The following is a 15,129-nucleotide window of genomic DNA, read 5'->3' as shown; positions in this document are numbered from 1 at the left end:
ACAATAATACCACACAGATAATGGGGAGGAAAATTTGGAGTAACAGCTGGCCCCATTGGCCCCACTGCTGCTGAAGATGAGATAACCAAGATTCTACTTCCGGATGGGGAGGTATATCATCCCTCATGGCTGTAATTAAATCGCTTAAGTTGTGGTGAGCATCTGGAATGTAAAAACAACAGTCAGTACCCAACACCTTGCACACTCCCCGTTCCTTTGCTATAATTGTGTCCAGAATAAGCCTTTGTTGAAGGACAGCGGTGCGAAGGGCGGACAATTCCCTGTCTATTGTTCCTAAAGCCACTTCAGTTTCGTTTGCTAAAAGTTGTGTCTGCCATGCCAGCCCATTTATTTTTTGCAAGGTAGCAGCGATGCTGCCACCGGGTAGTAGGGCCCAACCCATTGTTGCCCCCGGGGTTGTCCAGGGGTACCACAGATGATATCCACACCACCAGTGAGGCATGGTCGTTTCTCCTTTTGTCCTGCTTGAGCTTTTGTCCTGAACTGTCTCTGATGGAATAAGACTCTGACTGGGGGAGCCACTAGTCTCTGGGCCCATTAGGGCCAATAACAGAAGGATCAGCATCCTGTCGAGGGAGGTGAGGGTCAACCGGTCTTGATACCTTAGGGACGAGAGGGTGGCATGCGGCCTTTCTCCCCCCTCTTAGGTCAGTCACCTTATTATCCTCTCTGGATTTGGTATAGCTAAGTTGGGTGTGGTTTGGAGGGATTGTTTTGACCCCACAAACGCTTCCTCTGCCTCTGGGATCCATTCTACCTTGCTTTGAGATCCCCCTGTTGGGACTATAGCTCTCAATGGGGCTTCCAACTGTAATTAGGAATGAAGGTGCGGCAGTATGAGCACGTTCCTAGGAATGAAAGCAGCTGCCATTTGTTGGTGGGCCTTGGAATGCGATTGATGGCTGATAAATGGTCAGTGGCTAATGCCCTTCTCCAGAAATCATGTGACCCAAGAATTTTACTACTGGCTGTACAAATTGTAGCTTCGACCCACTGGCTCGATGGCCAGTCTCGGCCAAGTAAATGAGTAAGTGCAAGGAATCTTTTTCACACTGTTCTTGAGTGGGTGCAGCCAGAAGTAAATCATCGACATACTGCAATAGCACACTGCCTTCTGATATCTGGAGTGGTCTAGGCTGTCTTTGAGAGCATTATTATAAATAGTGGGAGATTCACAATACCCCTGACACAAGCATGTGAATGTACAAAGTTTTCACTCGAATTGGAAAGCAAACCAATACTGGCTATCCTTATGCACTGGAACACTGAAAAAGGCGTTAGCTAGGTCCACGACGTTGAAGCATTTACTATCGTCTGGTATAGATGAGAGGATTGTGTGCAGGTTTGGGATGTTTGGGGCTCTTTGGGATGTTTGGGGGTGTACTGACTGCTTGGAGGTCCCGTACAAACCTCCATTCGTTACGACCTGGTTTTTTAACAGGGAAAATTGGTGTTTGTACAGGCGAATCCGGGCATGGCATTATCACTCCTGTATCCAGGAGGTCTTTGAACACTGGTTTAATGCCTTTTATTGCTTCTGGTTTCAGGGCATACTGACATTGCTTGAGCCTATAATCTGACTTAGGTGTGATTTTTACTGGTGCTACCCCTTTACTCAACCCTACATCATTCTTCTCTCATGCCCACAACACATTGGGAATCTTTTTTAGGAGGGGGAACTCAGGAAGAGGAATGGAAACCCATTCCTGCCATCCCCTGTGTTCTTCTACCACCCCTACATGTCTTGTAACCTTGAGGGTAAATTGCACCTTTTGTCTTCTTGTTCCCATGCAACTATTTATCTCCTCTCCCTGCTCATTAATTTCCCATGTGCCTTCCTGTTCTGGTCTTACCCAGGGCCCCAAATTTTCCCATTCGAGGCCTCTCGATTTTGTGATTGACACATGACGATGTGAGAGTGACACGGCAAAACGCTCCTTTTGGTGAGTAGGCGGGCCTTCAGCTAGTATCAGTGAGGCTGCTCACTTCCCCTTTCCCCAATACACAAAATCGATGCAAATTACCTCTCCTGGGAGCTCCTTGCCGAACTACTCCTTTTCATACTCATGATCAGGCCCTACGGACACATATGCGGTACAGTGCAGGTTTTCTAGTTTCATTACTTCTACCCCTTTTTGTTCACCTTGTTTGAGGATATCTGACATCTGCACATAGTCAGTTCTGGTGGGTTCTTGCGCAATCAGCCACTGGTATGAGTACAGTGGTTTAATTTTATCATAGTACATCTGTTGCGCTGTTGGCTCAATTACCTTTAGGCCCTCTGGTTTGGACTCGATTAAGATGCATAACTTGCGCATCAAATCTTATCCCAACAGATTTACTGGACACACTGTGGACATGCATGGGTGAAATTTCGACCCCCTTCAGTTTAGCAAGGGAGAGGGTGTGAGTAATGTTCTAGGGTAGTATGTCCAGTGGCCCCTACTGTAGTCAATATTTTCTCAGATTATGGGACATCTAATTCCCTTACCTGAATTACAGATTTTGCAGCACTTGAATCCACCAGGAATGACATACATATACCCTGCACTGTTAGGGACAGTTGTGGCAAGCAAGAGTAAGGAGGTGCGGCATACTTCAGATATGATGGAGAGAGAATGCGGTGCATGTGTGCTGGGAGGATGCAGTGTGCATAATGTGTGTGTGCTCTTATCTGTAGCTGAGGCTGACCCGTCCCCGACTCTGCCCATCAGTCTGCTTCCTCTGCATAGCCCCTCTCCTTCCGTGTCTTACAATCTCTTGTGAAGTGCCCTTTCTTTTGAGACGTGTAGCATCGGTCATCTCTGTCACCATCGTCCTGCTCGTAGCCCCCTCTTCCTCTTCCTCTTCCTCTTCCTCTTCCTCTTCCACAGCCTCGTCCTTGACCACGGCCTCAGCCTCTTTGTCCTGCAACAGCTTGATACATTGTGAGGGCTGCTTGATGTGCCTCATTCTCTTTCCTCGTTAATTTTTTCTCTGATACGGTTCTCAGCTGCTTTTCAGAGTGGATGACATACTGCTCAATAGTGCTCATGTGGGCCATTTCCCACCTGACGCATAGCTTGCATACTTCTTTCCTGATTTCGTCTCGTAGACCGTTCATGAAGCTATTGCGGCGGTGGGCTTCCCATGCTGAGACCTCAGCCAGTCCCGCTGCCGTCCTGTCCGGTCTTTCTATTCCACAGTGGGTAGTGTGGACTTCTATGAGTCTGCCACAGTATTCTGCCACATTCCCTCTGGCCCTTGTCTACAGCCAGCTATGATGGCAGTGTTAACCCGTATTGGGAATGCCATGGTTGCACGTCCGTGGCTGACTATCGAGCCACCTCGCCATGGCTGCGATGGCGTCGTCGTAAGGGCCGGGTCATCCTGGGTAGGCTAGGGGAGAGACTTCGGAACAAGCTTGCACCACCGTCGCCGGAATGTCTTGCTTTGGCCTCGTCCTGAGTTGCCTCGGCTCTTGGCTCGGTCCCGATGCTGCAGCTCCTGTCACAGCCCCTTGTTCCTCTTCGGCCAGTGGGGCGGGCACTGCAGGGGCTGCTGCTACCAGGGGAGTGCGGGACATTAGTGGGCAGGAGTCGGTATCGGGGTCAACCTTGGAAACCTGCACAGACTGAAGCATCTGAAACATGCGGTTAACATCCCCCTCCCTCTTTTTCCTATCTCTCTCTTCTGCCTCCCCTATCCAACTCTCCTATGCTTCCCAATTGACTGTAATCTCTCTCTTCTGCCTCCCTCAAATTATACTAAATTTATTTATCCAGTATATGGCACAATGGGTTGTTTTGGACATTAAAATGATTTATTTTTAAATTCATTTATATGTCACAGTGTTAGTGTTTTTTACTGCTAGGTAATATTGTTGCACAAGTTATACAGTTTGCATTGATGATGTGATGTATTTTATTGGTGACCTTTTCAGATTAATATGAATTAAATAATTTCTATGTTAATTAGTTTAATAAAATAGCAGGACAAGATACATTTACTGTATGTTGGTCAATGTGCATTGTCCCTGACAAATAAATATTAAATACAGTATAATAAATCTTGTAGTGTTGAACTAGGAGTCTCAAGTAAACACAGTCCAATGTAAAACCCATTGCAAAGGATGGCAATGCAGACAAGAAGTCATGGGCACACAGAGAATGGTAGTGTCAGATCTGATTCTCCCTGTCAATGCTAAAAAGCAGACCATAAGGGCCTTCACCCGAATACTAATTCTGTCCACCTGACATCATCTACATCATCTACCGCCTCCTTATAAATACTCTTTTGTTTTTGCAAAGTATTGTTTGCCTTTGGTCAGTGCACCGAACGTTACCTGTTTTTACTCTACTTGCCACATGGTTTTTGATCTTCGCCCAGTTTTTGCCTTTGCCCTGTCTTTGGATTTTCATTTTCTACCTGGTTCTAACTACTGACTGTTTCCTGGTTGCCAGTTTCTGGACTGTGTTTTGAACTCTTGCTTTGCCAATTCTCCTGCACCTAGTGCTCTCCTGCCCTTGTCAGTGTGACCGGTAACTACACTGAGTCAAATTAAAATCTGGAATCCTTTGTTCATCAGTATGTCGGAAGGAAATGATAAACTCCTTTTTGTATTACAGTCTGTTTGTTAGCAAAAGGATGGCTGTAAGTGTCATCACCACTTAGAGTTGACATTTGGATCCTGGGCCTCTAGAGATAAGCTTGTTGTTGCTGGACTGGATGAAGATGCCCCTGTGTATCTGCCTCACACCCTAAGAAGTTTAGTGCTGCACTTACACTGCTCTGTCTTTGTACTGTAACTAGATAAATGGGGTGTCATTGGGTGTATGGGTGTCTTTGTGAAGAGGACAGACAGTGAGAGATGGAGAAAACAATTGACTCAATTTCTCTGTGGGCAAGTTACTGAAGTGTCAATTGTCCTTATTTTTATTATTAGATATTCTATTTAAATAAATTGTTTTTATTTTTATTTTGGAAAACAAACAAACAAACAAAAATCTCCCTGAGATGTTAGACCTTGGAATGTAATAAGCTACAATGTCTATGTAAAGCACTTTGAATTTTGTGTATAAGTGGTATACAAACAAAATTGGCTTGAACTTATATCACAGATTCATGGAATATTTTTATTTTAATTTGCATAATTTATATTTATATTATAATTAAATTATAATCTTTGTGCAACTCCCAGACATTTATTCCATGTATGACTTTGTGCTTCCCTAGTGTGGTCACAGGTTGTAACTGTAGGGATCAACTTTGAGAACGACACACCTCTAAGCACCAATTGATAGTAAATTGTATTTCTACTTTTTGTCATTAGGCTATTTCATAAAGAGCTATTCAACATTTAAATAGGCGTAGCCTCTGCTTTCTGTCTGCCTCTGCTTGCTGCATAAACACGATGTGTCATCAGAGAGAGAGAGAGAAAAAAAAAAAATATGAACGACTAGTAATACCTGTTGAGTAAGTCAAGCTTTTCATTGGCTGGAACTGAAGAACGTAGTTTAATGCAAAGTACAGAGCCTCTGGGCGTTTTTACGTTACATTCGCAGGAATGTGCTCGTAACTTAGCTTGTGTAGACAGGAAGAGGACCCAAGATCAGCGAATCCACAGTTGATAATAGTAGCCCTGTTGTTACAATAACAATTATTGTTTCTGTATAGGTTTAAGTGTTGAAAATCGCAAATTAGGCTAAATATATATAAATTATAGGTAATAATAAGAATGTTTTCTGAAAACCTAACTTGTGATTTTTAGACGTCTTTACGACGATAATTAAGTATATGTCCGTTTTCTGTCTGTCTTTTTTTTTGGGGGGGTACATTCTTTTGCTTCCCGAATAGCACCCGTATTCACACATTTGAACACCGATGTCAAGTTTCGACAGGTAGTTTTCAGACACGCCCAGTAGGTGAAACGGGTACGGTCAATCAGGAAGTGGCGCTTGGACTTTTAGAGAATATCTTTACAAAACTATTCTAACGTGTTGCGACTTCTCAATATGTAAAGCACAAGGCATTGAACAAAAGTGTGTTTTTGTGTAATTTGGGGACGGTGGACTGAGAAAAATGTCTTCGATGCTGTTAGCACTGCTCTTGTTATTTAGTCTGCAAACCTCAGGTGAGTCAAACAGGCTTTCCTTAGCCATTACTGGTAATCAATCAATACGCATGTGTGTAAGGCGTTGTCGTATGTCCGCACACCTTTGAACTTTTAATTTAAAAAGAAAGTATCTTAAATGGATACAGAAACCTCAAAAGATGAGCAGCCGATTAATTGTCATATTTAGTCCATTTTGAAACGCTTGTGTAAGCTATGTTAAACCTTTTAAATTATTTTTGTCGACAAGAAGCAATGCTTTAAAAAAGGCATATTCACACTTGTGAAAAGAGTAATGAAATTGCCTCATGAAACCTGTAAATGTCCCTCAGACTTGAGGTTTCCTTGCTCACAAGCGGACTAAGCTCATCGACCTTTTTACCTAAGGGTAGTTAAAATTAAGAGATTGGCATAAACCGACAGCATATAGAAATTAGGATGGTGCTACATTAATCATTAACCAACAATCCGTTATTGTACAAACTGAGAACATTGGGTTGCTACAGTCTCAAAGACATTACCCAGTCATCGAGGTAAGCTCCCAGCTTCAGGGATCTGACACTTATTCACAGCATAGAGCAGTTTTGCAGATGTTCTGCGTTTAAGGAAATGTTAAATATTAGCCAATGTTGTTAATGTGTCTTAATTAACTTTCTTAAGTAGCAGACTTGCTAGCTAATAATATCAGTGGATTTGAACAGTGATCTTGGCTCCAGTAACATGACACTTAATTGGTCTGTTACTGTGTCCCAGCCTAGTTACTGGTTATGATGATGACACACTCCTGTTAATGGATTTGTAAATGTGGCTCTATTTGCAGTGTAGTTCAGTCATCCCATGCTGAGCATTAAGGGGAATAACCATGTTGTGCTGTGGCTTAAGTCTCTGCACGTGTAGCGGTGAAAATTTTGACCTCCGCTCAGGTTTCCTCCCACAATTTTGCAAAAAAAACATATACAGTATAAATTTATCAATCAGCTTCACTGGCATAGGTGCTCTTTGTGCCCGATGCAGTCCATGATAATGGTATAAAAAAGTTGTCGAACCTGAATACCTGCAGTGTCGGAACAGTAGAGTCATGCCATTTGCCATGTTTAACTGTCCTTAAACAGTGCAAACAAAGACTGGGCTTATTATAACTCACCAGTGCGACTGTGTTCACTGTTTTGCTCCCAGTCCTAGAAGGCTTTTTAAAATAAGTGTTGTGGGTTTTTGTTTTTTGTTTTTTTTTAAGATTGCATCCAAATCCTTCACAAATTATTAGATATGACCCTCTTCATTCATTGGGTCCTTTTCTGTGAGTTGCATACCATCTGGATTTACACAACCTTCCACTCTAAGAAATATTGATTATAGCTTAATATTTATCAGATCAGAAGGCAAATTCTCTATGAAAGGTGTATTTCATGCCAACTTGCAATATTACTGTCCATTTACCTTATTCAATGTCTGCTCTTGTTTGTTGCTCGTCCCTCATACCACATGTTATGGCTGTTTACGAATGTACCCACCCACCATTTTCTCCTTTTTGTTTTTGTTTGCTGCAGTCTAAAATGAAACTGTTTGAGGGACGTGCTGTAGAAATAAAACCTGATCACTTTTTACTTTTATGTTGAGAAATCTGCCAATTTCCTGATCTGTGAATTTTCAGAAGGCGTTTTAATTTTTCCACTAAGGCCACATTTTCTTTTCTTTTCTTATTTAAGTCATGGGTCTACAGAAGGTCTACATCTGTACCATCTCTTCCATTTTAACAATTGATGTCTCTCAAGTCTAGACTTGTGAAGAAGCATTTCTCTGTAGTAATGGCAAAGCAGCTCAACCCTAGATTACCTGTGACTGCAACTCAGCTTCAGTTCTCTTAATAATTCCGAAATTCGTTTCAGATTGTACAGTTATTTACATTTAATGTATTTAGCAGACGCTGTTAGTCAGAGCAACTTACGAAAATGCTTTATTTGAGTAATTTACTCAGTGAATGCATCCTAGTCAGTACAAATAGATTAGAGTGCAAATACAATTGAAATAAGATACCACTAGCCAGGAGTCATGGCTATAAAGAAAATATTACAAAATAAGAGTAAGGTGCAATACCAAACAAATAGAAACACAATAGTGCATTTCAAGACAATAACACATTTAAGTGTTATTTTCCTAATAGGCTTCTTTTCATGATTGATGTATTCCATCTGGGCTTATTTGTGATCCAAGATGACAGACTTTCTGTTTGCTTCCCTGTTTTTAAGATAATCCACTTGTTTTTGGTAGATGTAGGGAGGTATTCTGACAAGTGTTTTGGTGCTTGTAGCCACTACTTCCAGTTTGTTTGCCTTTTGGCTATTTCTACATGCCAGTCATAGTTGGTACGGTGACTGAGCCACAGTGTGGTTTGACTCTGTGCTTATATTCCATCATTTCCCATGTCCAATGGGCCTGGGATGCTCATTCCTCTTCATCTTACAGCCATAGCTCATAATGCTTCCCCAGTGGACTTTCCCACTTCCTTAACTTTGGGCCAGTGGTGGGTGGATGTGTGTAAGCACGTGTGTACGTGCGTGTCGGTGTGTGCAATAAGATTAGGGCTAAGCTATGGGATGCTTATGTTTTCTCCCTGATTATTGGGCCTGGCAAAAACACCATGCTCTCTAACTGGACATTATGGAAATTAAGATTATCATTTATTCTGGTATTTATGCTATTCCCAATACCATGCATGCATTCTACTGCTGATTAAATTGCTTGATGCCACCTATAGAGCTTCTGATTGGTCACTGTGTTGGTGTGTATTCCCACTAAGCAGTAAGAGATGGGCAAGCAATAAGCTTTATTTGTTGGTCAGGCAGAATGCATTTTTAAAGGAACGGAACAAATTATTGATGGGGAACCAAGTCCAATACATTATGTTCCTCATTGTGTCCTACATATAGGAGAAAATCTTTGCAGTGGTTTATCGCTACATTTCACTGCCATCATTCACATAAAGTTCTCCTCAGCTCAACTTCATTGCATTGCTTCTATGGCTTCAGTTAGTCTACAACACTGCTACTTAGTGCTGCAGGCTTATTTAAATATAACTTGAATCTCAGCACCTCAGAGTTTATATTATTCTATATAAAAACTGACCTGTATACTGTGGTTTATGGTTCCCAGTATTCACCAAAAGATCTTGCAGTTCTGTGCAGTACAATGTGCCCACCGCTTCTGCTCAGGATTCAACAGAGGGTGTGTGTGGGGGAGCCAGGTGCTCCTGCATAGATGTTCTGGAGAAGGCGACTGAAGGAGAAGACTGCACCGAGAGCTGTATTTACCAGATGACCACTACTGATTCTGCAGTAATGGCTCTGTGGTGCTTTTATAATGACTTAGCAACGCCATGGTGACTGTTGTAGTCTTTTGGCATGAAGAAGCTGACTATTCACTAAAAAGTTTCTATAGAAAAGAAGGTGTTATTAGAGTAACAACTCTTACGTGAAACTCAGCATTGGTGTTCGAGGCACTGGCAGCTCTTGATGGGATCCATATTATATTCATTATATATATTAAAAAAAATCAAATGTGGGATTTTTAAATTTTATTTTACTATTTACTAATAATGTATGCAGGCTAGTAGGCTACCTTGAGGAAATCATGCTAGTTGATCCCCAGTACCTTTCATTCATTGTTAACCATGTTAGCATTTTGGGTAATTCTTTAAATGTTCATCAAAAATGAAGTATCTGTCTTTTTAGTTTTTTATTGTTTTATTGTTTGCTTGTTTGTTTGTTTTTTTTACTTAAAAAATATTGTTGTTATTTATATCTCCACCCAGAGGGCCATGTATTGTTTGTAAAGCCTGAGCCAGGCACCAGGGTTATCATCAGGAGGAGTTCAGAAGAATCTAACTGTACTGTCTGTGTGGGTGAGGATCCTGCCTGTAGCAAAACAAAGATCCTCAGTGACCCTCAGAACATGACAGTGGAGTTTACCTGTCCCAGTCCTCAGGACATCTTCACTGTTGAGGTCAATAGGGACCTTGGTAAGCAGCAACAAACTTATGACTTGTTTGTTTTCTTTGTATTGTATATTTTCCAACATTTAAAATGGTTATGGATGTGTAGGCAGTTCAGTTCTGCTTTGAGTAGCTCTCAGTGGGCAGTGCTAAGCAGGCAACAAAAGTTTAATATCAAAAGGCACAGCTCAGTTATTGTCACCTTCATTATCTACCTCCACCTCCAGTTTTTGTTGTCAGTACAATTGTTTTGTACTCAATGTTTTATTCCAATCTCACCTTCAGTGATATGAACTTTCTTCTACTCAGATTGCTCAAAGTCATGCGCATATGATACCATACATCCCGAGAGCTCCATCTTACCAGATTTCAAACAGATCTTTACATGGGACCTGAAAGTGTCGCCTGCCAAGGCCTTCCAACTAGACTTCCCAGCATCAGGAATGAAGCAGATCCAGTCATTGGAACAGTGTCTCGATAAGCACACGTACACCATCTTAATGTACTCGAGAGCAGGGACGGTGCCCATAGGTACATTCTGTCGAACTGGAACTATTACTCGTATGCAGGTCCTTTGGAAAGGTCGCGTCTCTCTGGAGGTTCCCAGAGACACAGTCTTAATCCCGTCTGACTTCAAATACTCAGAAGCTGTTGGTAAGGAATGAAAACTATGTACATATAGGTGGTATTTTGATTACAAAAAAATTATGATGCTTTTGTTGAGATGCAGATTCTTGTTCAGATTGAGAATTCAGATTCAATGTTTTGGCCATATTTGTATATTTATTAATAAAAAATTGCAAACTTTTGGCTTGTCAGTATCGATTTAAAAATACTAAAGGTAGGGCCAGGTCACCCTGCAGACTACACAGGAGGATATGAGTAATCATTAGTGTGGTGTCTGCATTTCCAGTGTCATCTTCCGCAGGTTCTATCTCAGCAGTAGTGGATGTCGTGCTGGCTCGTGGGGTGTCGAACACAGACTTCTTCAGTCCTAGCAACATCCCAAGCGATTATGTGATGAAGTGGAATTTTGTGGTACCGCCAATGCACAACTTCACTGTTAATTTTGTGAAGTATACTGAGCCCGAATGCCAAAGCAAAATGGCAAGAGTGACATACCAGCAGGACAACAATCCTCCCATTGACAAGTCTCTCAGAGATAACCAAGTGACCAATTATCAAGGAAACTTCAGTCTGTCTCTAACCAACTGTGATGTAAAGAAGGGTAAAGTCCCTGGCCTCTTCCTTAACTTCAGGGTTTCTGTGTTCAGGAGTGGAATTCCATGTAAGTTTTTTATTTTTTTTTTCCCCCTCTTTTACAAAGTTGCATGTCAAATTATACTTGAATTATAACTTTAACTGGACAGGAGGTTTGCCTTGTGAATTTTTCTTCACAATAATTTAAGATGTTAGCCTAACAATATTTGTGGTATCATATTTAGATGGGATCATATTTAGAATTCTACATATGTTTGATTTAATTTTATTTTAGTTAGATCATATCCATCATCCACTTAGATCTGTTATAAACATGCAAATATTGCTTGCTGTCATTCTGTCCCACTTAGATCTTTGCACAGTAGATCTCCAGAATGATGAAGCACTGAGTCTCCAACTAGAGCACACAACCCTTGACTCTTTCTGTGAACTGAGCGTAGACTCAGTGGTGCAAAAGACCATCATTGTTCCCCCAGGCTCCAAGGCCATTTTGTCTTTCCTTGATTGCCGTAGTGATGAGCTACTTCTTACTGCCAAGAAGACTATCGGTAACCATTACAAATGCTCTCTTTCTACTTGCAATGGCCTATCCTGTCACACAGTGCTAATGCAGTCAGTTGTGAAGAGAGTTTTTGTTTTTTTTTTCCCCTACTAGTTTTGCCAATAAATACAATCTGTTTGACCAGAAGGGGCTTAAGGTCGTTTGAGATTTCAGGACTCATTTTCAGCTGTTATGTTTAAAAAAAAAAAAAATGCTTTGTAAATTGACTCTTGAATTTTTTGGGCACAGAACAAAGTCAGTCTTTGCTGTACAGTGTATTGAGCAGCAAAAAAGAATATCATGTAAAGATGATAATACAATTGTATGGTTTCTTTTGTTTGAGGCCTATCAAGTTACGTTTAAAACAGGCTGGCAGTGGAGCATATTCATCTGCTTCAAGCCTTTGATCCTGCCACACCCTTTTCTTCCCACCCACCCCCCATCCCACTGCAATCACAATGTCTTTCAGAGTGCCAGAATTTGTCATTATGTTCATTGGCTGAGATCCTCCTTTCGGTTCCCGCGCTGGACTCGTGTCTGCCCACACCTCTCCAGGAAGTCACCTGGGTTCTGCAGATGCCTCAGGATGGTGCAGTGGAGCTGAGAGCCCCTCAGGGCAGTCTAAATCAGTTAGGCCCGGGGCAGGACTGCGTCACCCCCATGTCTGTGCTGGTCTCAGAAGCTGATGGTTCCAGGATTGGCTGTTTCAGCTCTCTTGCCGGCAAAGGCTATATTGACAAAGTGCAGATCAGCTCCAACGTTACGGTCACTGCAGTGGCAGGGGCTCAGGGTCTGAACTATAAGCATGGCCCTTTCCTCAGTATGTCCTTCAGTCCAGAGATCACAGGTGGACTACAGCTTCCTTACTAAATGGCAAATGTACAAGCATGATGGAAAGCCAGTTACTTCAGGCTTATTTGCAGTTAAATTCTCTCTTTCTATCTCTCCCTCACTCTGCCTCTTCCTAACAGATAATTTGATCTACACCATCTTTCTCTCACCACTTGGTCTTTCCACGGTTCTCCTCATGACACCCAACTGGCCAGGAACAATGAAGTCGGAATCCACCTTATCATGGATTGTAAATATTCCAGAGGAATACAGGGCTGAATTGTCCTTTCTCAATGTCAGCCAGCCTAGGTGTCGTGAAGGCCACACAGAAATGATCATTAAGGAGATGGGCTCAGAGATTGAGCAAAGCTTTAGGGAGGACAATGCATTTGACCACAAAGTTGACATGTCGGGGAGTTTCTACCTCAACATGTCCAATTGTGAACCTGGTTATGGCCATTTTGCTATTTTAAGCCAGCTCTCTCTGCAGAAGAAAAGCAGTAAGCACCCATAATATAAATGTTCCTGATTTATGTGACATCTTATGGTTGGAACTTTGATAGATTTCATATTTGCCATAAATGTAGTGGATTTTATGCTGTCTGTTTCAGCTTTTGTTTATTTATTTCATTGTAGAGAAACTGCTGAGTATCATTTTGGGTGTAATTGGAGCACTGCTTGCAGTCTCGCTTATCATTCTTATTGTAGTCTGTGTAGTCATCAGGTGAGTCATGTTTCGCACACCAGACTGTGAATTCTGCCTATATACTTTTATGATATGAAAACCATAGATTTTATTACACCAGTTTTTGTTCACAATTTCCACGTTAAAGAATTATTAAATTGTGATCTCCCCCCCGTGTCCTTTACCCTCAAGAGTGTTAACAGGAAATGCACTTTGATATTATGTTACAATCATTAAACTGAATGAATTTTATAATTCATTATTATTACTTTTTTAATCATTATTAAATTGCTTGCACGTTATGAAGCTGTGACTCAGTAACAGATGGCTTGTTATATTTCTCTTGCTGCACAATAGGAAAAAGAAGCATCAGCTGGCCAACAGGTCTTCCATCTGCATTCCCAAAGGAATCGCCTCCCTCCCTGGTGATGCCAGCTTCCCAAAAATCCGAGCAAACAACGAGTCTCATGTATATGACTATATTGATGAAACTATGGTCTATGGTCATCTTTTGGAAGACGAGAGACTCCGGGAAGGAGGTGGTCAATTCAATGGTCATCAGGTGGACACATACCGTATGTTCACTGGCACTGTGGACACGATGGCAGTAAATTCTGAGCCTGACGGATGCCAGGGACCTGAGACGGACAGTTACCATCCTTTCCTGGGCCCGTCTGAAACCTTTATGCCCCCCAGACCTCACAGTCCACTGTGCCCTTTGAACAGCATGGGATTCGAGGACCGTAGGATGGTGGATAATGAACTGTATACATTCAAGAACCAGGGTGACCTGAACACAATTAATCTGTTCAATGACGACAGATTACCTCCACCAGATGTGGAATATGATGAGGCCTTTTAGTGCTGCATAGGATAAAGGACCATGTGTATCGTGGCACAAGAAAGCCATACACGCATCTTGCTTTGCCTGTTTGACAGACATTCTAAATTCTAAGTCTTCTCACCTGAGTCTTATGGACCCTTAACTTGTCTGGATATAAATATCATAGAGCACACTTATCGGAACCTTTGGAGAAGTGAATTGCCATGTGGACATGTAGTCAGATGATCATGTAGGCCTGGTTTGCTCTAAGCACCTTAATGTCAGGACCTTTGAGATGCAGTTTCTTTTGGGAATGTCCTGTTTGCTGATGTTCAGTGTATGTTTGATGCTACGTCTGGCAGTTTCCGACTGGTTTTATGTTCTTTTTATCGGGATTCAAATGTTCACATATGTTGATTTATTTATCTTGTTTGTGTTTATGCATTTCTTGTATAATGTATATATCTTCCATTCTTTTAAAGAATAAATTGTTTGCTGTTTGAGTAGCTATGTTACTGGTTTGATGGGCTGAACTAAAATCACTTCAAGGATTTGTGTTCATATTAAGTTGTAAAATGAACAAGACCCCTCAGAGTACCACTCTTGTAATAATCTGATATTTTATTGTATCGATAGCCAAAAAGCTAAAGTAAGCATGCAGCATTTTTATCTAGCAGATATCCAGGACTTTATCATCATTCTTTTGTGAAGATGCCACCCTACTCTATATTCTAAAGGGCTGTGTTTTTCAAATACTGCAGCCCACCTCTGTATTTAAAACTTGATTAAACACATGGTATTAATGAAAGCAGCAGTGTCGGTTATGGCTAGAGGCAAATAAACACTTCGATGGACCCATGCAGCATTGGCAAAGGTGCTGCTGAGATTTAGGCTTTAGAAGAGAGTGTTTATGGCCACGGAAAACATC

At 41.6% G+C, this 15,129-nt stretch overlaps 1 protein-coding gene across 1 annotated transcript; it reads left to right on the top strand.

The window, feature by feature from the left end:
- Positions 1-3,443: 3,443 nt before the first annotated feature.
- On the top strand, positions 3,444-14,912 carry cdcp1b (CUB domain containing protein 1b). Its single transcript, XM_035529178.1, has 9 exons — positions 3,444-3,602; positions 9,944-10,127; positions 10,410-10,754; positions 11,014-11,388; positions 11,672-11,869; positions 12,332-12,709; positions 12,834-13,193; positions 13,330-13,417; positions 13,736-14,912. Exons 1-9 carry the CDS (start codon positions 3,444-3,446, stop codon positions 14,238-14,240), a joined length of 2,592 nt encoding a protein of 863 aa, XP_035385071.1. The 3' UTR covers positions 14,241-14,912.
- The last annotated feature ends 217 nt before the right edge of the window (positions 14,913-15,129 follow it).

Source organism: Electrophorus electricus, chromosome 8 (genome assembly GCF_013358815.1).
Source record: "Electrophorus electricus isolate fEleEle1 chromosome 8, fEleEle1.pri, whole genome shotgun sequence".
In the NCBI taxonomy this organism is placed as follows: domain Eukaryota; kingdom Metazoa; phylum Chordata; class Actinopteri; order Gymnotiformes; family Gymnotidae; genus Electrophorus; species Electrophorus electricus.
Note: the sequence above shows the minus strand (reverse complement) of the source record. Positions and strands in the feature narration are given on the sequence as shown.

Coding starts and splice junctions, on each gene's coding strand:
- cdcp1b (XM_035529178.1), top strand. CDS start 3,444: ATGTCTTGCTTTGGCCTCGTCCTGAGTTGCCTCGGCTCTTGGCTCGGT. Junction 10,755..11,013: donor CAAATACTCAGAAGCTGTTG/GTAAGGAATGAA, acceptor CTGCATTTCCAG/TGTCATCTTCCGCAGGTTCT. Junction 13,194..13,329: donor CTCTCTGCAGAAGAAAAGCA/GTAAGCACCCAT, acceptor ATTTCATTGTAG/AGAAACTGCTGAGTATCATT.